The sequence below is a fragment of the Pipra filicauda genome, unplaced genomic scaffold (assembly GCF_003945595.2).
Source record: "Pipra filicauda isolate LSUMZ 115617 unplaced genomic scaffold, ASM394559v2 scaffold91_size2508729_pilon, whole genome shotgun sequence".
NCBI lineage: Eukaryota > Metazoa > Chordata > Aves > Passeriformes > Pipridae > Pipra > Pipra filicauda.
The window spans coordinates 416,512-439,628 of record NW_024105109.1 but is presented as its reverse complement, the minus strand read 5'-3'; the positions used below and the strand labels follow the sequence as shown (position 1 = coordinate 439,628).

General features: G+C 38.9%; 1 protein-coding gene across 2 annotated transcripts in view; it reads left to right on the top strand.

The window, feature by feature from the left end:
* GADL1 (glutamate decarboxylase like 1) overlaps window positions 1-22,973 on the top strand; it is a 79,482-nt gene extending 56,509 nt beyond the window's left edge. For both annotated transcript variants that reach the window (XM_027733395.2, XM_039391228.1), the window contains one exon: window positions 20,275-22,973. In XM_027733395.2, coding sequence (XP_027589196.1) covers window positions 20,275-20,448 — 174 coding nt within the window. In that variant the 3' untranslated portion in view covers window positions 20,449-22,973. The remainder of the gene's footprint in view (window positions 1-20,274) is intronic.
* Window positions 22,974-23,117: the final 144 nt, after the last annotated feature.

Here is a 23,117-nt window from a genome sequence, read left to right as displayed (position 1 = left end):
GTAATCATATTTTAATGCACTGACTTAAATTATATATTCAGGGGAACAATAAATTTCTACCTCCTAATTTTCTGTAAATGAGGAAACCAGTCAGTCAGAGACATTAGCATTTCAGAGTATCTCCAGTACACTTGACTCACAGCTATCTCCCCTCTGTGCTGGGTGTCTGCAGAATGGTCCCACAGGAGCCCTGAACATGTTCTCTGGATCTGTGAAGCTGATCTACCTGCCAGCTCTGAATTTACTCCTTTCATATGAGAAGCCTCAGGGGCTCTCTGAAGGATCCTAACTGGTCTCCTGGTGAAAGGAAAGCAATACTTTGCAACCCTGGAGCTGCACAGGTGGTATTATGTGGGTAGGGGGAGACTGTATGGGTTTGTCTCAGAAAAGCAGCAGTCACAGAAGAGCTTTGTGGACTTGCTGCTCTGTGGTTTGCACAGGGGATAAATTTTTTTCCTATGTGAAGGTGGTGGAAGGAAGGTTGACTTTTGCAGCATCCTGACAGAGAAAAAGACTTGTAATGAAACTATAGGAAGCCTGGCCAAGTTGAGACCCTTGGACCCTTGAGTGAGTGTCATGGGGCTCCTGTGCCAGGGCTGCATTGTGTGACTGTGACAGAACTGGACTGGTGGGGGGCATGCTGTTTGATTTGGAGCCCTCAGGGTTAGAGTAGCAAGGCAGCCCTGCAGCCCAGATCAGTCCCATCTTACAGTGGCCAATGATGCTCCTGGAGGACCATTGTGGTTGCACCTCATTGTTTCACCTTGTGCTTGTAAGCTGCTCCTAGAGCTGCCTCCCTGCAGCTGCCCAAACTGCGGCTCCTTGTCCGTGTGAGGATTTTGGTATGCAGTTCAGAGAATCTGTTTTACAATGGGAGTTCGAACTGAATGGGGTTGCTGACTGAGGAATACAAATGAGGGAATAACAGTTGATTTTTAGGTGAGCATTTGCAGTGAATGTTTTAGGGTGCACTACGGATCGATGAGGGGACTGCCCAGCAGAGCCACTGACTACATGATGGTTATATATATATTCCTTAACCATGCTAATAATTGGTATTTTAATGCTGAAGGGCACATGTAGGATAACAGTAATGCCTGCCCCTCCCACTGGTCCTTTGCATAGGATGAATCTCATTGAGAGTGAAAGCAAAGAGCATGGCTGAACAAAAATTATTCTTAGCAGTTGTTTAACTGTTAGTACATGATTTTTCTTGCTTTTGCACATAGCTGAACTGCAACGTGTAACAGAAGTCACCACTCTCTTGGCACCTTTTAAAGTGCTGCCTCTCCCTCTGCAAGGGTGTGGTAACAGGACCTTCCTGAATGCTTTGGATATCTTATAAAGGTACTTGAACATGAGAAATTTCAGGTGAACTAAATGACAATCTCATGAATGAATGATGAGTGGTAGTGTGGTATGTTGGTAATGGCTTTTTAAATGAACCATTTCTACGCTACATAGTAAGGTTTCCTTCAGTTACAGATCTTTCTGGTGGCATCATGAATGTTCTGCCCTGCCAACTGGTACCTGCTGTGGCTTCTGAATGAATCAAGTGTCTTCTACCATTCTGTTGGGTTTGGCATGTTTAATAAATAACAGCAATGAATTGACTAGTGCACTAATAGTTATTACAAGTGAAATAGCCCAGTGATTTTTTTTTTTGTAATTTTATAGGGAGTTGGACAGTAGAAAAATAAAATCTTTAAGTTTCACTCTTAATTAATGGACTGCTACAGCAAGAGTTACTATGTATTTGATGGAAAATAAGATATTTTTTCTGTCTTATCAGCCAGAAAACAGCAGCTGCTGAAAGTATAAGCCTTTATTTTACCTCATAGGAAAGGTAAACTTCCACTGTAGTCTGTTTGAAACATGAGTGACAACTTCAACATGGAGTTAGAGCCTGCCTGTGGAAATATTTCATTGTATTTGTCATATCAGGCAAAGTGGGGAACTCCCATGTTGGGTGGAGTTACAAAGGACGTGGGTAATTTGGCAAATGGAGCATTTCTAGAAAATAATTACAAACATACCTGGGTTACAAATATTTGATCAAAGAATTTTTTAGTAGTTGTTTTAGGGTACAAATGAAACATTTATGGCTTTACACTTCTGTTTACGTTGGGCAGCTTAGGCAGAATTTGTAAAAGAGCAGTGGTTTGCGCGTCCTTCCTTTGCACCTGATAGTCCAGTCCTTTGTGAGTCTGCACTTTCAAATGGTGTCAGCTGTCATTTATTGACTTTCAGAAAACCAACAGTGAGGATCAGCATCAAGGTTAATCCCAGTCTCTGTGGAGCCTCGCCAGCAGCAATGTTTGATTGACACCCTATTTTCCCTACATGTGGATATATGCTAGTTATTCAAATCTTACTTAGTTCTACTGTGTTGCTATTGTGTGGTCCTAATTTTTTGTGCCGTTCCTGTGTGAATTGTTCCTGCTATTTTTCATCTAAATGGCTTGTGTAAGGCTTTCTGATTAATGCTCTAAGTCCAAGTAAATCATTGAGAAAAATTGTAATATCAGCAAAATAATGATGGCGGGCTGACCCAAAAAATGGTGTTTGGCAAAGATATGAATGTAACTGAACACAAAAGACTACATTCTGAATCTGTTTCTATCAATTTTAGAATTTCTACATATTCTTATCCTTTAACTCATTATAAATTATGTCCAGTATGAGTGTTTCTTTTTTTAACTTTATCTTCATGCTGACTTAAGCATCCTTATTTCACTAGATCTATCTCCTTACCACTTCTAATGGTAGTGCTTGTTTTCTGAAATTTCCATAGTATCTTAAAAAATTATCCACAGATTCAGTGAATCATTTTTGCTTAGGTCTACAGGCCTGGATAGATTGTACCTTAAAGTTTGCCTTCAGTAGATCTTTAACATTTCAATAGCTGCTGATGGCTTGGAAAGTTCATCAGATTTGTGGTAGGAATCCCTCCCAGCAGAAATTGAAAGCTTATTGAGCACTTCTGCCTTGCCTGCATTTTTAATGATTTGACCATGGGTAAGGTTTCAGTCATCCCTAATGTACACACTAAACTGTTTCTTCTGTTCCTAGTCCTGTCAGTCAGGGTTCTCTTTTCCTTCTGATAAATTTTCTTCATGTCATGTTTGTATTGATCGCTATTTGATCTGCTTCCCTCTTTCAACTTGTTAAATATTGCTTTGCTATCTTCCCTTTGCCAATAAACCAGGATGGGCTTTTAGATAAAGCTGTCTTCTTTCTTGATTGAAAGATTGCAGCTTTTGGCCTATCTAAGCTCTTCTTAAAGAGTTTTAAGCTTTCATCTATCTTTTCCACCTGAAGTTTTTCTGGAAAATAAGTCTTTTGAAACACTCTTTGTGATCACAATTATCCTTTTCCTTAGGCTGAAGTGAGTATAGTCAGGTTGTGATCAGTACTCAGGAGGAAGTGCTGATTTATAGACCAACAAGTAATTTCTCTCTGTCACAATATGGTTGGAAATGAAGATGTATCATCGCACTGGTACAGCGCCACAACTGCTGGTGAGTTGGGACAGGATGTTCAAAACTGTTGTATGAGTTGGAGACTGTAGATATACTAGGTCAGTGTTTGTGTAACAGGATGCGGTGACTGGGGAAGGGAGGGAAAACACAGCCAGTGCTGTGTACCAGTGTGTCTTAACTGCTTGAACGATGTCTCAGTTTGATTAATATAATGTAGAAATCTACAGATGTCCCATCCCTGGAAACATTCAAGATCAGGTTAGACGGGCTCTGAGCAACCTCACATAGTTGAAGATGTCCCTCCTCATTGCAGGGGCGTTGGACAAGATGACCTTGAAAGATAAACCCAAACAATTCTATGATTCTATATAGCATCTGTGCTTATGAATCAAGTTAATTTTTGCAGTCAACAATGGCTATGATGCAGTTTTGTTGACCTGGAGGGCTCAGTGCTGAAGCTGCGAAAGTGTTCTTTGAAAATGGTTAGGGATGGTGATTAGTACATGACTGGAGGACCTGCCCTGGTTACCCAGCTCTGGATACCATGAATGGGAGCTCTGAAGTGTTGGTAGCTGTGTCAGGGCTCGGGCCCAACTGGCTGAAGAATTACACCTACGCTTGGGCGTCACGTCTGGAGCACAGCTTTTCCAAGTGGTTTTTAAGCCGCAGCTGGTAGTAAAGCCAGGTGACCATTGGGGGGCACCAGAACAACAGTAATGTGTTGAAACTGCTAATTAGTACTCTGCTGTTAATGGCTATTCGGCGCTCTCAGGAAAAAAAACCCCTGTGTTTGAGGAGGGAAGGTAATTTCTTTCAGTTCTTAAATCGACATAAGTTCCTCAGTAATACTGCCAGCTCTGTTTTGAAGGCATGAGCTGTTAAAGAATAAACTATAGCAAGCAAGAGCTATCTCCTACTTTCCAGGCAACACCAGCTTTTTCTTTCTTTTTTTTTCTTTCCCCCCCCCCCCCCCCCAATCCTTTGTATAAAATTATGTACTTCTTTACAAGGTTTAAACTAAAAAGTTATTTGGAATAAGATATATTGACTAATTATAATTGAGAGATCAGTGTCTAATAAAATATTAAACTTCTTGTAAAGATTTTACAGTTCTTCCTAGGCATTTGGGTGTCCTGTACAGGGTCTGAACCCAGTAATATTTGAGGAGTTAGTATGCAGTTTTAACAGTAGTTGAGCATCGTTGTTTGCTTGGTTTTTTCCCCTGAGTGACAATTCAGCTGATGGTATGAATTTTTTAATGTAAAGGGATACCTAGACGCATGGGTGCATATTGTATAAAAGGGTCTATAAGCTCGTGGTAATTCATGGTGTAAAAGTACCTTTAACTGCTCCTTGACCTGGCCTCATAATAAAATGAGGGGAAAGTCATATTTTTCCCCTTAAAAAAGAAGACTATTCTGCTGTCTACAGGCAAAGGCTTCTTCCAAGTGTCTCCTGAAACTCCTCCTGCTAATCTTTGTTGAAAATTCACAGTATTATTATTTAATATTGAAGGTATGAGCCTGTTTTAGTAAAGATGTGTTTTCTGTTTTGTTCTGTTCTTTTTAAGTAAGCTTGTTGATGTGAAGATATTGAGTTTCTGTGTGTCGAGTCACAGTGTGCTTTCTGAAGAGCAAGGATACTAGCCAAGAATTAGCATTGCTTGGCCAGTCATGTTGGAAAGCATAGTCCAAGCTGTCCTGAGTCATCTGCAATGTTCAAAACTGAAAGCTTCCAGAGACTTTCACCTCCAGTGTTGCTGGTGCTCCTCCTCTGTCCAGCTGTCTTACTGATTTACCAGCCTTGAAGTCTCAATTGCATGGATAAATGTTGAATTACGATTAGAATATGGGCTTTAGTTATAACAACACAAACAATTTTTGTAAGTGAAGAATTTTGCAAATATTATTTCTGACTATCTTGACAAAAAAAAATCAGAAAACAATGAAATGAATGTAGCGTTTAGGCACCTGGAAAAGACACAGAGACATAATGAAAGGATTCCTTGCCTGAAACCATGTTGCTCTTTCTCACTAAGTAACTTTGCCTGAAAAAGATACTACTTCACTATGCAGGTCTTGCTTTCCTTATATCCCTAGACCATCATAGTCGCAGACTACTAGACACAGTGTCATCATGAAACATCTGACTTTCATCAGGCAGCTAGAGGCATCTGGAAATTCCTGTTTTTTAAAGTTCACTAAGCCTATTTGAGGTCTTCTAGAAATGATGAAAGAAACCTGTTAATCCTACTGCTGCTTCACTTTATATCAGTAACTCACCTCTTAAACCTGTGCAGTTCTTTAATTCACACACTAGATGGTGATCAAAAGCAGCCCAAGTTGTGTGTTCTGCTTCCCAAAGTCACAGCTGACAGTGGAAAATGAAAGCACAAGACTGACCATTTTTCCTGCCAAGCTTTTAAACTTTTTTAAGCTGTCCATGAATGATTAATCTACTTAGTAGAATCATCTTAAAGATTAAGGTAGAGATTCTGCTAAATTCATATATCATGTTGGAACTGTGATTTTTGAATCAGTTGTTTGATAAACACACAGGAAGTGTTTCTGTCTGTGCGATCATGAAATATTCATCAAATATCCTGTGACTTCAAGCTGGGGTTAGTGTTGTTTCCACAATACAGGAATTCAAATATATCAGTTCTTAAAATAGTTGCTAGGGACTGAAACTCAAGTCTCTGAATGTACAGATTGATTACCATCGGTTATTACAAGGTAGTAATGAAAAAGGGAGAGCACTACACTGAAAACATGATTACAGATCTTTGTAAGATTAAAAACAAACCAAGGAGAAACCATTTCTGTACTGCCCACCCTGAAATTATAAAGCTTGCTCTAATCCTGTAGTTTGAGAATACTACTGGCTTCAAAGGGAAAGACTGCAAGATGTACTGTGGTTTCTGTAATGGGAAAAATGCATTCCACTGAAGAGAATCAGTCAAAAATATTCCTTTTACTAAAAAACCAAAGTATAATATTTGAGAAGGGAGTCTGATAGATAGACGGATTAGGGACATGGGGAAATCTAGTACAGTACTGCGCAGAGTGAGAAAATACCAATGGTGCAGTGTTTAGATAGTAGAAGGGGAATGTAGATCTCACAGGACTGTAAGATGTCATTGTACAATACACTGGCTTATACTATAGCTGTTATAAACCAAAAGCATAGTTCAAATAAACACCTGAAAGAAGGAGAGTATCACATCAGCAGTAAATGTTAATTGTTGGGAACTTTTTTTTTGTCTTCTGTGTACATCTGTAGGTAAGGCATCAGAAGCCTGTCTTGTGACTGGTGCTCAGAGCCACTTGCATGCATACATCCTTCCTCTGGCAAGGTTAAAAGCTGGTGGAAACAACCCTCATGCTGCTCCAGTGTGGGAGTAGGTCCCATGGGTGATAGTTGTGGCAAAAATTACAGTGCTGTGGACCCACCCTCACGTATGGAAAGATGGATGAGATCTGATGGTGCATGGAGCAATGGCATGGCTTAAATTAGGCTTAAACTGAGATTCTGGGTTATTTTTCTTGTTTCTGAGCGGAACACAGGTACTCAATGCTGAGGCCTTATCCCAGGAGCTGGATAAAGAGATACTTCTTGGATTTAACCTCAGTGTAAATATTAGTAACTCTGTGACTATTGTGAGGCAGGCAGTGAAGGCACCGGTCATCAGTGGTTGGGAAGCTGGATAACAGTAAATAAGTGTCTGCTCACAGGCAATTTTAGGGTTAAAAGAGCAAAAGGAAATTTGATGCAGCTAACACATGTTTTACACTGGTGATCCGTGTAGCAATGAGGAAATGCATGGAAAAGCAAGATTCCAGACAACTGAGTTGATTATATGATTCATACATTGACTTTTTAACTCAGCACTCATCCCAGTTATAATGAGAATCATCTGAGGGAAGTAAAATAACGACAGTTTGAAGCTTGTAGGAGGGCAGTAGCTTATAGTCATGTTAGATGTGGAGAACCATTTGTTCTGTAGCATGTTGTTGGAGAGCTGGAGGTTGTGCCATGTAACAAGATGGAGTTTTTTCTTTGGCTTGTTTTTCATGTTTGTAATTTTTGGAGGTGTCCACTGTAACCATTGCGTTTTGTTCTAAATTGGTCCTATACAGCTGCATGTATACACTTGCATGGATGTAACATATGCATGCAAATAATCTGTGTTTGCATAAAAAAATTGATATTTGCATGTACACGTGGCCAGCTTGGCAGCAGTGCATGAAAGGAATTAGCTAAATTTATAAAAACTGGCTCTGAACGTAGAAGGGAAATAGCGTCAAGAGAGCTGAGGCACACCCTTAGCATGGAGTTAGCACGTATTCTCACAACTGTTCTTGGTTAAAGATGGCTCTTCCTCAAACAGCATCAGAAATGCAAGCCTCAAATTGTCTCATTTTGTGTGATAGGATAATGAGGTAAAAACTTATGTGCATTTAATCTTAGTCTGAAGTTCCATTTCAAGTTCATGCCAGATGAACCTCCACCCCAAAGAGAGTTTTCTAATGATCAGTATGCATTTGTTGGACCAACGGGATGCTTTGGGTTCAAACGCAAATGATTTTTTACACACAGAAAATGATTCAAAGCACATGTCCCTAGCATTTCAGTGAAAATCCCAGAATCATAGAATGGTTTGGGTTGTTAGTCATGGAGAAACACTTGGTTCCCCTTGATTCTGCTTGTGCTCTGGATATCCTCCTTCTGGACTGTGTCCAATGCAGCTTTTGGGTCTATCCAGCAGTTCCATAGCCTAGAAACACCAGAGGAACGTGGATTTTAGGTACCTTTGATTCAAGATAAGCTGTCTGCATGGACTTCATCTTACCTTGCTTTAGCCATCTAAAACTTAGGCAGAGGTCTTCCGCTGAAGACCATGGTGGAGGAGAGAAGCTTTCCCAAATTGAGTCCATCTATCTCAGGGCCTATCTTACTTTAGGCTGAAATGAATCACTCTCTAGAGGTGCCCCTTTTTCTCTGTTAAGTAAGGGCAAAGCCTAGATGACTAGCTTAGACTTTAAGACTGCCAAAATGATGGGAGTTGAATCCTACTTTCCACAATTTATCTTCAGTTCTGGAGGCTGTGTCTCTGGGAAACACATGTTGTACAGTTCAATGCACCTAACACTTCCTCTCAAGCTGTTACTCCCCTTGTAAGAGTGTGAGACTCTTACAAAAATAAGTAACTACAGCCTGTAAACAGTGCAGGTCCTGAAGGAAAAATACTGTCAAGGATCAATATAAGTCAATATACAGAGCTGGAACTTGGGAAATTGTAGTCTGTGTTACTGATGTGTGTGGCATAAAGAAGATGGAGTGACCAGGATTTGATTTTCTGTGATCCCTCGTGTCCTCACTAAGTCTCCACCACCAGTGAAGCTCACACCAGTCAGCAGCCCTAGGTGTGCTCTGGAGTGCTGACCACTGGAGGAGTTGACACCTGCACTGCAAGTGGGGCACTCTGCATTGCATCCTGATGCTGCAGTTCAGCTGTGGTTCCTCCAGGAAGGAAACCTCTTTGATCCAAATGGGATGAGTTTGTGTGTATTTTACAAGAGTACTCGCAAGGCAAATTTGCACTAAAAATATCCTGTCCTGCTAACTAATTCACTCATGTACCTGAATGATGTCTGGCTTTGGCACAGAATTGTGATTAATATTTCAGTCATTATTTCCTTTCTGTGTGCCTCAGTTTCTTTCAGAGATTAAGGTGGAGGTAATAGTATTTCCTCTTATCTATGAAGTACATTGAAATGTGAGGATGGAAAGCAGTGTAAAACACCAAATTAGGAGGAATTCTTCACTTATACTTAGGAGTATGACTTCTTCCTTTTCTCTTTTTCTTTTCCCTAACAGCAGCTACTTACTGCTTACACTACTCCTTACCTGCCTAGTGCATGAATAGTAGATGGATGTGGCTTTGAGAGCATCAGGTTTTCAAGACAAATGAAAAAGTTTAAAAAATGGTGTAGTTCACAGAGAACTTTTGATTCCTTAGCTATGCTGGTCCTGGCAGAAGAATGTAAGGAAGGTCTACAGCACCATGAAGGAAGAGCTCAATGAAATGTACAATAATATAATCATGGTAGAGAAAAATAATTATTTCTATCCCCATATATTTAATTTTATTGGATATTATATGATTTAATTATCAAAGCACAGTAATTACGATCCATGGCAATACTAATGACTATTGGCAACAAAGCTCACGAGGACACACAATCTAATTAGCTTTAATGGGATGGATTTAATAATACATTGGATTAACATCTGTTAGAATGAAGTATCAAGATTTATTGTTCTCTGAATAAATATTGACCTCTTGCTCTCAGGTCAATAAATCTTAAGCTTGCCTCCACTTAAATGAGTATCCACTTATTACATTAACACTCTTCTGTTTCCTATCACCAACTTCAGTAGGAGGAGAGGGGAGCTGCATTTCCCTCCTGCTGCATCAAACACTTCTGTAAGAAACTGAAGGTAAACATTGAATTTACAGACACTTGAAAAAAAGGGTGGGGCCCTAAATTACCCTTCCTTGCTGTTGCTCTATAAAAAATTTCAGAAAAAATCAATTACTAGTAATGCCACAGAAAAAGTGTATAGCTTGCATCATCTGCTCAATTAAGCAGTCTTTATATTTGTGTGATTTTGTGAGTGGTGTCAAAAATATCTGTGGGGATGAGTGGGAGGAAATCCAGCTCCTTCATGTGTAGCGAGATACAAAGTACTTTCTAAGACTTCACCTTCATTTTGTGCTTCAGATATTTAGGCACAGATTCCTTTCTAACTGTAGGCATTTCAAGAGAAATGAGATGGAATATGTTTCTTTTTCATGCCTACAAGGGAGGGATTTCTTGTTACTCTCCAAAGGGGTCAGTGTCGCCAGAAATATTTACAAGTCTTACAAAATTTCTTATAACAGAGAAGGACTCCTCTAAAAGCAGTAGAAAATCCTTGAGATTGATATCCATTCAGCAGGTATTTAGACCTTTCAAATTTAATGGAGTTATAAGAAAATATGGGTTAGTCTAACTCTACCACAGGTGAATTTAGTTATAAAACTCCCTGTACTTCAATGGCAGACTTCTGTAGGTGAATGTTTATTAATGTAGAAAATTTTTTTGAGACACAGTGTCCAATCAGAGAGTTTATAAATTTTTGTAGGAAGATTATTTGTATTTATTGAGTTCTGCAAATTTTTTTTTTTAATAAAGGAAGTGAAATCTAGAAGACTTTAATGGATGAGTTTTATATAGCAGATCATAATTACTTTCAAAGATCTAAAGATTGTTCTTGTTCTCTCTCTTTCTTTCATAAGAGTATCTATGTTGGTGCAGAAGCCTGACAAAAATGTGCCAGTATTTCACCCTGCTTTTATTTTCTTTCTAATTGTGTGTTATTTATAGGTACATGTGGCACTAAGGGAAATTATGGCATTTGCTATGGTCCAGAGTGAATATCTGGTCAGACTGGTGAAGAAATAAGGTTCTCAAAGCAATTTGGTGCACAGGATTAGAGGATTTCATCTGTGCCTCTGAATACTGAGCTATGTCCATAGGGGTATAGGGTAGGCCTGAGGTTAGCAAATTTTTTATTCCATATATTCCTTTGAGGCTACAAAGTCTTGCAAAATGGATTCTAAATTTTGTGCCCAGTCTGTTGTTCCCCTTTTGACTGAACTTAAATTATCTAGGAATTGACTGCAGTCTAATTCTATTTATCTAAGACTGTTATTAGTCATAATTACCTATATTTTCTGTCTGTAGTTTGCAAATACTTGTAGGTGCAAATAATTATTTTCCTTTCATTTTTAACCCTTTCAGACTGCAATGAAATTTGCATATTTTGAAACCCTAGAGATCCTGCTTTGTTCTTTCAGTTTCCTGGTTGTCCGTGCATTTACTTATTTTGTTAATGGTTTGTAACATATTTTGGATTTAAGTTGGGGATAAAAAAAAGGAAAACTTGCTCACTGGGAATGAGGAGAGGAGCAAGGCTGAGCTGGAGTAAACATTGTCTTGGGGCAAGATGTACATGAGAAAAGTATTGTGTTGACTTTGATAGGGCTCCATGTCGTAGGGTTTGTGGTCTTTATTTCATAGCCATATTGGGCATTACATAAATGAGTCTCAGGTAAGAAAACAATTTTAATAACTGGCAGTTACTGGTCTTGTATTTCACTGTATGGAGGGGCAAATGGAATAATTATCTTTGTTAAATTGGGTGAACAGGTTAGACAACTGCCTTCCTTTTGTGTTAGCAGTCTGGGTCATGGTAGACACTATCCCTTCATGCTCCCCAAGACATTGTAAGAAGCCTCTGAGAAAGTCAGTAGGATGTTTTTAAGGAGGAAAAAAAACCAAGACAAAGGTATCTAGTTTTCTTGAATTACTAATTTTTCTTTCGTTCTGGTTAAAGAATATAAAGAAATATACATTACTGTTCTTTAATTCTTACTGTAATGCAAATACAGAAGGTGCTGCTACCTTATGTCAGAAGCTGACTTGTGCAAGTAGTAAATAAGATCTTAACAGCTGGGAATCATTCCCACTTTCTGAAGTGACATTCCTTTTTCTACACTAGAAGCGTATTGAGTTTTTGAACTCGTGTCACCACATAATGCAGTTGTTTCCTATCGAAAAGTATTCCTCCCAGCCCCAGACATTCTCATTACACTGTGATTTCTTTGTCCCCTCAATGAAGTAGAACTGAAGCTCATTCCTGTGCATACGAACCAAAAGGATAAGGTTTTTTGTTGGTTACTCTGGCTTTCAAGGTGGCAAACTACCCTTTCATCTTGGATGGAAAAGAGGAGCTTTGGCAGGGTTGAAAGACCGGAAAACCTAGTCACTAAAATGGGAACTTAAAAAAATGGTGCACAGAAGAGCCTTGTGTATGTTATGAAAGCTTTTAAGGTAATTATTTTTATAAAACTAGTAGCACTCAACTATCTTTTAAACAGATCAGAACTCTGGATTCGTATTGTGTGCTAGCCTCTGGTGTTTTCTTAATGCCTACACTTTCCACATGGCTTGTTAATAAGACCTTGGTAAAGCAACACAGAAATGACAGAAAAATAATAGGAATTCCATGTGAATTGTCTTGAAAAGCCACATGTGCTCAGACAGAAAAAGCCATGGGACTGTGCACTTGGAAAATTGTGTTGTTCACCAATGTACTTTTTAACTGTAAATAAAAATACATGCAAACTTGTTTAAGTGCTGATTGTGTTCTGGGGGCTATTCTGTCCTGGCTCTTCTTTTTCAGAGGCCAATAACATTAGTGTAAAAGCCTTTGAAGGCTATTTTTTCTTGCATAAATGATCAACTAAAGAAGTCACTTAGCACAATCAAAATCCAAAGCCAACCCACCAGCTCCTATTATTCAGGTCATTTTCAGTGGTTTGCGAGGTTCATTAACGTGTCTTCTGGCAAAAAGCAATGGATGGGAAGATGATTTGCAATATATTGCAGTGCAGACATACTGTGCAGCCCTGAGTGTGAGTTGAAGGTGCACAGAGAATGTCAGTATTGGGACAAAAATACCAGAGCATCTGTTCTCCTTTGATATGTTAGTTGCTCTGAAGAATGTGGAAGTGGTTACTGCTATTTTGACAAATGCACTTATTTCTGCTTTTGTTGCCTGGTGTGGCACAAAGGGAACACTGGCGCAATAGTGCACGGCAATAATTTATTAGTGGTTTAGGGATGTGGGCCCAGAACAAATTCTAGACAAAAGAAAAACATGTTTGGGTTTTACTGAGCGCCTTGGCTACAGCGATGAAGCTGTGATTGGATGTGCAAATATTTGGTATTTCGATTGTCCCAGTTGCTGTGACAGCTGACAAATGGTCTGAGTTTCTTTTTAATTATCACCAAAAGGGAAAAAGCCTGTTGTTTTAAAGCCAGCAACTGATGTTGCAGCAAAAAGCAAGAAAAGATATTTAACAGTGGGGAATATAATTTCTCGGTGAAAAATATGTTGAAAGCACTATTACTTCCAAATATTTATAGTATTCAGCTAGTTTTGTAATTACAGCCAAACAAAAGTGTTTTGTTAATTTGTATCACATCCAATGATCAATATTAAGATGCCAGCTACTGTTCTTACTTCATAATTACCGGTATCATTGATGTCAAACTTATCTTTTCTAACCATTCTGGGAAATGCAACAGATATGTTGTGACATATATTGTGGTATGCCTGTGAGACCTTTTTGACACAGGAGTTTTTTAATACATGCATCATACCTTGTGGATGCTCTGTACCATTGTGTCAGGGCCAATTATAGTAGATAGAATCATAGAATCATTTAGGTTGGAAAAGACTAAGTCATTGAGTCCAACCGTTAACCCAGCGCTGTCAAGTCCACCACTAAACCCTGTCCCTAAGTGGATAGTGATTCAACCACTTTCCTGGGTAGCCTCTTCCTATGCTTGACCACCCTTTCAGTAATGAAATTTTCCCTAATGTCCTGTCTAAGCCTCCTCTGGTGCAACTTGAGATCACTTCCTCTTGTCCCATTGCTTGTTACTTGGGAGATGAGACCAACCCCCACAAATATATGATGTAGGAACACATAACACTTCACTGCCCTGAAGGAAAAAAGAAACATATTACCCAAAAGAGGTGTAGTTATTTGTCCAAACAGCCTCTGGGGGAGTTTGGGAGCAGTCTTATTTGTTGAGTCTGTGTCCAGTACTTCAAACCATCATTCTATCATTTAAGCAAGATAAGAAACAATACTGTGAAGACCCACTGTATTTAATAGCCCATATGTAAAAGTTTAAAATTGTGTCTGAATACTTCATGAACTGGACTTTTATTTACTTTTTGTTTTGGTGGTAATTGTTGTACAATAGTTGTTTTCATAGGAATATGCATGGATCCCAACTGCTCATTTCTGTCAGGAAGCATAACTTGTCAGACTTTGAACAACCAGTAAGTTGCCTTTTAAGTAACAATCATGAACTTCCAAATGAAAGTGTTTGCCCCTTCTGGGGGAGCCAAAATAGATTTTTTTTATCAGATGAGAGGGACTATTCTGTATAAATTTGTCTTCCATTGCAAGGAATAATTGAGACAAGAACACAAAATGTGTTTTCCATATCTGTGAAATCGTGAGAATGTGATCTTTCCATTTTGTCAAAAGGGCAGATTTTTTGTCTTCTAGCTACAATTCTTCAGCCAGTTTCTAGTGCAGTATTCTGTAGCTTGGAAAATTTAATCAAGGCTGTATTTGAGGAAGAGAAATAGTTTGAGCTGGTAATATGCTCCTGTCCTTCCAACTCTGTCAGCCTGCTTTTATTGATCCCTAGAAAGGTTATTGATTTGCTGCAAGTGTGGCTTTCTGTAGTAAAAGCTGAAGGCTGTTTGCAAACTGCCACCTGAAGCAGACACATAAGAAGGAAATTTAGATAATTGCATTCTGCTTCCACTGAAGACCATGGCAATTTGGAAATTAATATCAGAAGCAGAGTAGGGTCTGGTGACTGGGAGTTGCTGCTCCAGCAGCTGGAATAGCTCTTTAGCTTTATGTTGCATAGATGCTCAGTGACCTGGCAATTGTTCAAAAGATTTGGAAAAACGTTTGTGAATAGCAGTTGCCAGTATTGACACTAGTTTTTGCAAGCATTCTGTCTTTGTAGTACTTGCTGGGCTAGCACATTTAGTCATCCACACTACTCAAAGCTGTTCACATGGGATGTCCAGACAGGTTTTGCCAACAGAACAGACAGTCCTATGAGTTTTCTCATACTTTCTGTCTTTTCTGAGGTACAAAAATTCTACAGCTGTTACAGTTAAGCAGTGTCAACACTTTTGATCCCACATATTTATGGTTGTACAGAAAATAGATTTTTTGGTTTGGCCATTAAATTGAGAAACTGGAAGCAATTCTTGGTTTTAGTTGATCAGAAAGAATTTTTGTTTTCAGGCAAGCTAAAATGAAGCAATTTGCTTAGTTTCAATTTCCTCAGTTCTTTCCTACTGGCTGCAATAAAAATGGGTCAATTTCCAATTGAATTTGAGTTTTAATTGACAATAGTGTTTTGAAACAAATACTCAAAATATTTTTGTTTTCAAAGTTTAGAAAAACTTTAGGTTTTTCTGGTTTCTTTTTTTTTTTTTCTAGCTAATGCTGTCTTAGGATATTTGTCAAATTCATGACTTTTTTTTTTCCCCTGAAGGCATGTATTCTCAAATTTATTGCTTAGCAGAATATGGTTACCCAGCATTTTTAGCAATTTTGCGACTTAGTGTTTTGCAACATTCCTTTTGCCTTAGTGTTTAAATAAAAAAATTATAGAATGTTGCTTTTAAAGGTTATAACCTCTAGCCTACAGTTTGGAAAAACTGTTGTGATATGTAACATCAGGTATGACTAGACTATCCAACTGTGAGAACGATGTGAGAATGATGGCAGTACAGGGAGCATTCAGGTAGCAGAGATGCGGTGTCAGGGGCATAGAATATAATTTTTGATGATATTAGTGGGACTCGGCATGAAAATACTGAATTAAGTCTAAAATGAGATCTCTTATAGATTAAAGGAGGGCATCAAGAAAGAAATCTATAATCAAGGTTGACATGGTCTTCCATTATCAGCAAGCTATTTTGCAGTTATCCAACCTGAGCTTTCTTGCATTTTCAGCATATCTGTTAATTGCGATTGTCAGAGACAACATTAGTGAAGAAAAATAAGAGGCTAATTAGAACCAGTAGGTGCTGATTTCTTTATTTCAGCAAAATGAACAAAGTAGCATATTTGTTGGGAAATTCTCCTTCTCTTTAGGACAACTTATTTGGCTATCCATACCCAGCAGCACTAGTGCTGGTGGGGTATGTATTTTAGAAGTTAATGGGATTATGTGATTTGAAAAGTTAGGCACCTGATTACCTTATGATTTTTTTTGTTTGTTTTTGTTATTAGAATAAAATTTACAAACCAGTTCTTCTTACAAATGTCCATACTGTTCAACAGGAGGCAAATAATAGTAAATGAATACCAGACCATAATACTGTGCTGTGACTAATGGAGTAAGAACACCACCTATTTAATGGAGCTGCTCTGTAGATTTCACTTTACACAAGAAACCCATGTGCTAGGAGGTTGTTTTTAGTTTAAGAACTAGGCTTACAGAGTTTGACCACTTTGAGAATTGTTTTGGAGGCCTTGCTATCTGGAAGAAGAAGAAGAAATTATCTCAGATAGGTGTTTCATCAAGTCCTCTGAAAAGATTTTTATTGTCCAGACTTGGGAACTAGCTCTCCGAGACACTAAGTATGTGATTCCCCTGCTGAGAATATGCTCAGCTCTTTTTTTGAGTCAGTTTTTAAGGGTGGTTGCCAAAGTGTGTTATGCTATCATGACCTGAGCCTGATGGAAATTCTTAAAGTGTTGGAGAAACTTGGATTAAATGTCACTGATGAGTCAATCAGTGGGACCCAGTGGTTTTAAGGTATTGCCCTATGGTATGACTGTGCAGAATCAGTTTTCTCAAGGATACTTGAGATATGGAGAGGGAGATATGTTGCTCTCCTGATCCTGCGGTGTATTAGAATTTCAGCTGTAGCATCCAAGCTGGTCCTGGCTACTTATTGCAGTGCTCTGTGTGTGTATATGTGCTGGGAAGGAACATTGGCATCTCTGTTGTAAATATATAGGAGGATCAGCTGTAGTCTGGACTTGTGATAGAAACAGCTTAAACTTCAGGGCTTAAACTTTTTGTTGCTTGTAGTATAGCTAAGTGCTGGCTGAGAGTGAGAGAACAGATTATCCTGTCACTCAGGTAGGTAGAGAAGGAGCTAAACTACTCTGTAATTTTTGGTCTATTTAAAAAAAACGCTCTGCTATTAATAGTAAGGGAAGTAGAACTGTTACAGCCTCTGTGTAGGTCTCCACAGGGAGAGTGTGGTGCACCCATCAGTCCTCAGGCTAAGCAGTTCCACGGGCCTTTGGCTGCACGGAGCAACGTGAGCAGCCCTGCTGCAGGATGACCTCCCACACATGGCACCTTCTCCCCACCTTCCTAGGTGGAAGAATGACCTACTGTAGTGAGCATTTGAAATGATAATCTCCAGGATGGATTGGCAGGGAAAGCTAGCAGTGGGAAGGAAAAGGTGAAGTGAGCAAAGGAGAGAAGAGAACTTTGGGTTTAGGATATATTACACTTAAAATTCTGAGACTGCTCCACTGGCAGGCCACAAAAAGAATTAGATTTACAATTTGAAGTAAGTTCTGTAGTAGAATAATTGGACTGGTGAAGCAATCTCACTCTCACTAAATTGCTTTCCGAGAAGCCTATCCTGAATGGACCTGTGCAGCTCTTTCTGATATCTGAGCATCCTCAGGTCTCATTGACTTTGGTTGGAATTAAACTCATTGAACTCCTCACTAGGCAATTAGTTTCTTTTAGGTCTAATTTTTCTGCTGCAAAGTGGTAGTTGCCTCTCCCTTCTGTTAGCAGTCATACCCTGTGCTCCTGCCTTAGCATGCATGTATCATTTTATTGTTCTTTTGTGAGACATGTACTTAAGCGTTTGGACACAGATTCTGTTCCTCACTGCTTTCTGTGGATAAGATCCCTGACAGTTTTGTTACACTGACTGGACAACTGTAGCAAACAGAACATGCAAAATACTTGATGGAAAATCTTTCCAAAAGTAATCCTGTCAAAAGCTTGTAAGATTTTGTTTTGGTTTGGTTTATTTCTTTATGTAGGAAGTGTTTGTTTTGGCTTCAAAAAGGGATGGACAAACTTCAAATTAAGAGGACGGCTCATTAGCATGAAGGATGAATGAGATAATTGATGAGATCATGAAAGTGAGGTTTTTCTACCTTTCCTTTTCATGAGAGAAGACCTATTGAAATGCAGTATGTTTACAGTCCTCAGATTACTGAAGCCATAAATGTTTTTGCTTTCATGGTCTCCATTTTTGCTACTGCACATTTTGGGATGATGGATTGTGGAGCGCCAGGTGTTGAGATGAAGAGAATCGATAGTGTGATACAAAAGATAAAATAACTCTGATGGAACATCAATAAAGGCTAAAAGTTGCCATAGGGATTTGAATCTTAAAGAAGAGCCTGAGAAAGTGTATTAAGAAGAATTTGCTTCTCCCCTTGCACTTGTAGTGTCTTTATTCCTTGAGCAGAAGTCACTTGGGGGTTCTTGTCAAGTACAGAGGTGGAGGAATTTTTTTCTTTTCTGTACGTATATGGTGTTCAGCACAGTGCCTCCTGGGCACAATGTCACAGTGTCATGGTTATTTCAGGCCACAGCTGCTGTGGGTTACCCCTTGTGCTACCAAGGATGTGACCTGCTCATGGTGGCCCTGAGGCAGAACAATTTATACTGATTTTTTGCACTGGACTTTAGTTAGAATTGTGACTCCATCACTCTCATAGTTTAAAAAACAAATGCTAAATAAACAACCTAGTTTTATCACAAAGATAAAGCAAATCAGAGAGATGAATCAAGTTGGAGCCATAAACACTCCTCCTCTGAATTTGATACGCATTTTGAAACAACTGTAGTTTAGACATGTACCACTAAAGAAATATGGGAAAGCTAGGCTGTTAGTGTTGAAAACCTTACCTGTTTCTATCTAAGCAAATTGTACGGGACTTGCCTACTAATATATGCCATAAAAATAAATCTATTCAGGTAGGGTTGGCATCATCATTTTCCTTTTGCAAATCAGGTGATAGTATCTGGCCCAAACTTTTAGGTCACACGCCTATTTTCTTGGTTCAAAGTCAAACCATCACAGAAAGAAAAAAAGGAATACACTGTGCTGAAATACCGTGATGTTATTACTGATATATTAAATATACATAGAATATATTAAATATATAATATATTAAATAGTTCAATAATATATTAAAATGCCAGACCTTTTAAAAAGTACTACTTCTGTCAAGTTACTTATTTGTTGAATTTGTTGAATTATTTCTTCCAAGGAATAGAGTACTTAGTCCAGCAATTCATTTCAGCTTATGACCTATTTCAAGCATGACAACGCAGAACTACTCACACACCTAAAGTTAAGCACAAGATTAATTGGCCAAAGTTTACAGCCCTGCTGGGATAAGATCAAGTGCTCAGCTATAAGGACCTGATTCTTCCCATCTCACTCATGTTTTCATCTGCAGTAAGACACCTGTGAGATTTCATTCTGTGCAAGAGTGGTGTAGACAAATGCTACTTATGCCTAAATCTAAGAGATGAAATCTTAAGCTTCAGAATCAGACCTTCTCCCTTAATAGACTTCTTTGACAGATTAAGTTTCACAAAGGTACAATTGAGAATGTCCTCTAGGGGCAGCTGCTTTGCAGATGTGGTGGGAGAAGGGCCATCAAGGGAGAGAAGTCATTCTTAGCTTAATTAGTACAAGGAGACAGACCCTGCCTTTAACTAGCTGTGACTGGGTTCAAACCTTTGATCTAAATGAGGAAGACTAGGGACCTTAACCCAGTCTTTCCCATGCCACAGATGAATGCCTCAAACAGCAGGCTTTTGAGGGGTTTAGGTCTTGCTCTGATTCTTTCAGGAGTCCCAGAAGCTGAGGGTCTCAGTGCAGTCTGCCTCTAAATCTGCAGGCCTGAGCTTTGCTGTTACTTGGAGCAGGCAGTGGGAAGACAGGCAAGAGGTGCAAAACTCAGACACTTCAAAAAAACTTTTTAGGTCACAAAATACAGTTCTTGCCCAAAAATGCTATATTTCTGAGGGTGACATCAACCTTTTTTTGTGTCTACTTTCAGGTTGCTCCTATAATTAAAGAGAGGATGATGAAGAAGGGCAGCATGATGCTTGGGTACCAACCTCACCGGGGCAAAGTCAACTTCTTCCGTCAGGTGGTGATCAGCCCACAAGTTAGCCGAGAGGACATGGACTTCTTGCTGGATGAAATTGAACTTCTTGCTAAGGACTTGTAGCTGTAGATCGACAGCATCAGGTGCTGCTCACATGTGATATTTATGCAGAGAGAGTGGCAGCAGCATTCTGGTGTTATTCTGTGAAAGGTAGTAAAAAGCTTGACATGTAGTTTGGAAACTGTCGTTGTATAGATTGAAGTTGAGAACTTTGCAGGTAGAACACCCCTTCACTGGAAAGTATTTGCTGATGGGGGCTGGGACAGGCTGGTGCTTGCAGCACCATTGCTGCCGTTCTAAGAAGTGTTTCCTCGGGCGCGCTTCTGCAAATGGTATCTGTGTCCCAGGGAAGGCAGCTATTTTCTGGGTGCCTGTGCACAGTGTAGCTCAAACTGGTCACTTGCGTATGCAGGCAATATTCCTCTGAAGTTGCTGTGAGAAGTGGTTTAGCTCAGTGAGCCTTAAGATGCTAGTTAATTATCTACTCTGTCAATATTTTAGTTTGGTTGGTAATTAAACTGATAAGACTGGAAATTTTGAACTTATATGAAGAATTCCTCAAGGGCCCTAGCTAAGTGGATTGCCCAGGTTTTCTGCTGTGAGCACAGGCAGACTGGAATGAGGCTCACTGCAGTCACCACTCTGGGAGGTTTGCAGGAACCTCCTGCACAAAGTCCTAAGTAACCAATATTGACCCTGCTTTGAGCAGGTTGAACTAGGTGACCTATTAAGGTCCGTTCCAACCTACAGGATTTTGTGATTCTAGGAAACACAGTCATTGGGTCCAGTCAGTGTTTGCCAGTGTTGTGCACCCAAAATATCACCACCGCTTTAGCACAGCTGAGAATATTGGAATAACACTTAGAATTTCTTAACTCTTTGTTAACAAGAGTTACCTACCATTTCTGAACTACTGTTTACCTTCTTCTATTTTTAAAGTATAAAGATTTATTTAGAAGCTTTTAGATGCACTTTAAAATTTTAACAGAGAAAAAATATATATTTACCCAAAAGATGCATATTTTTGTGCATAGTGACTATATATTAATAATATAGCAAAATTACTTATTTGTCATTATTTGTTTTGTATTTTGCTACAGATTTGAGATGACTTGATTTTATGTTATCAGTGTATAATTTGTAATTTGACTCTGAAATTACAGTAGTAGTGATCAGAGAAGGTCTTCCTGTGATTTTAGGATATGAACAGCTTGAACATTTTTGGTCAATCTTAGGTTAGAAAACTAAGTTCTGCACTTTGTGTTTGTGTTAAGAGTTAAAGTATATGTTTCATCTGTTTTTATTCTATAAAAATGATCTATTTTATAAAGATAGAAATTTATTTCTTGGGATGAAGTTCTTGCAGCAAACTAATGAAAGTAGCCATGTCTTTCACCTTGTAACCAACATCTGCTTAAGTCTAATGTTTTGATTTTTGTTCCTTATTCTGTATTTGAGGTAGCACTGACCAATATGAACCTTTCTACTATAATGTTTTCTGTCCTGAAAGCTGTCTTTCACAGCACTTCCTCATTTTCATTTCCTACACTGTACTAGGATCCAACATTGCATGGAATTCCTACTTCCAATCTCCAAGACGATGGTGTGAAAAGTTTAGTAAGGCCATGATAACCAAGAAGGTTGCACTATCAGAGCAGTAGTTAGGAGCAAGAATCATCCTGCAGCCCCTGACAGATGCCTTTAACAGTGTCCTGGAGGTGAATACGCTTGTGCTATCATAGTGATCTAATGAACTTTAAACCAAACCCATGTTGATAGTAATATAAAAATGAGTATCATAATGTGGCCCCTGAATTTTGCCTTTTAATACTCACAAATCACTCAATCATTAATTGGCTTGTCTTCTGGCTGTACCAGCTACCAGGATCTTGGAAAGCCCATACCTAAATTCAGGACCCATGAGGCTTATTTTGCCTCCTGGTCACTCTGGGTGGAGTGCAAAGTACACAAGGAGTGCTGGATGGATGGGATGACTTTGCTGTTGCTTCCTGAGTTAGACAAGATTGTTATCCCTTCTCCTTTTTTTTTTGACCTTGAAGGGAAAGACAATAGAGTGTCAGGATGTTTCGTTTATGGTGAGTACTTGATTTTTGATCCATGAAGAAGCTATGACACCTTTCATCAGCACCACCACTCTCAAAGAAGTGTTACTGTCTTGTTTCTCTTCATGTTTTTAGTGCATTTCTCTGTTTCCAGATACTGTGACACTTATGGCACATGTAATACTGAAGTAACGCAGTTTGTTTCTGTAACAGTAGTGGCTATAGTCTTTTTAAATGAGAGCAAGATGGAACTTCTTTTGTGTTTGCAGAAAATAGGTCTCTGATCAACATGTGCACTGTTTTCTTCAAAGCTATAGGTTAACCTTCCAGTGTGATGTGAGTACCTTATCTAATCTCCATATAATTTGTATTATTTCTGACCCTTTATCATGTCCCAGGTGCACAGTATTTCAGGACTAATGTAATTTTCTTATTGTTGCTTATTTAGGACTAGTATGTACAAAATATCTATTTTGTAGCTGGTGATTTTAATAAAAAGTGAAGTAAATGACAGCCTTATAAATATAGTCTGTGTTTGTCATTTGTCAGTCTGGAACTGCAGGGGTATATATATAAAGAAGGTACCTATGAGCACTCCAGATAGATAGCACTTCAGCTTTAAAATGTGAAACCTGGTTTGACCCTGCTTCAGGATGTGGTTTATCTGTG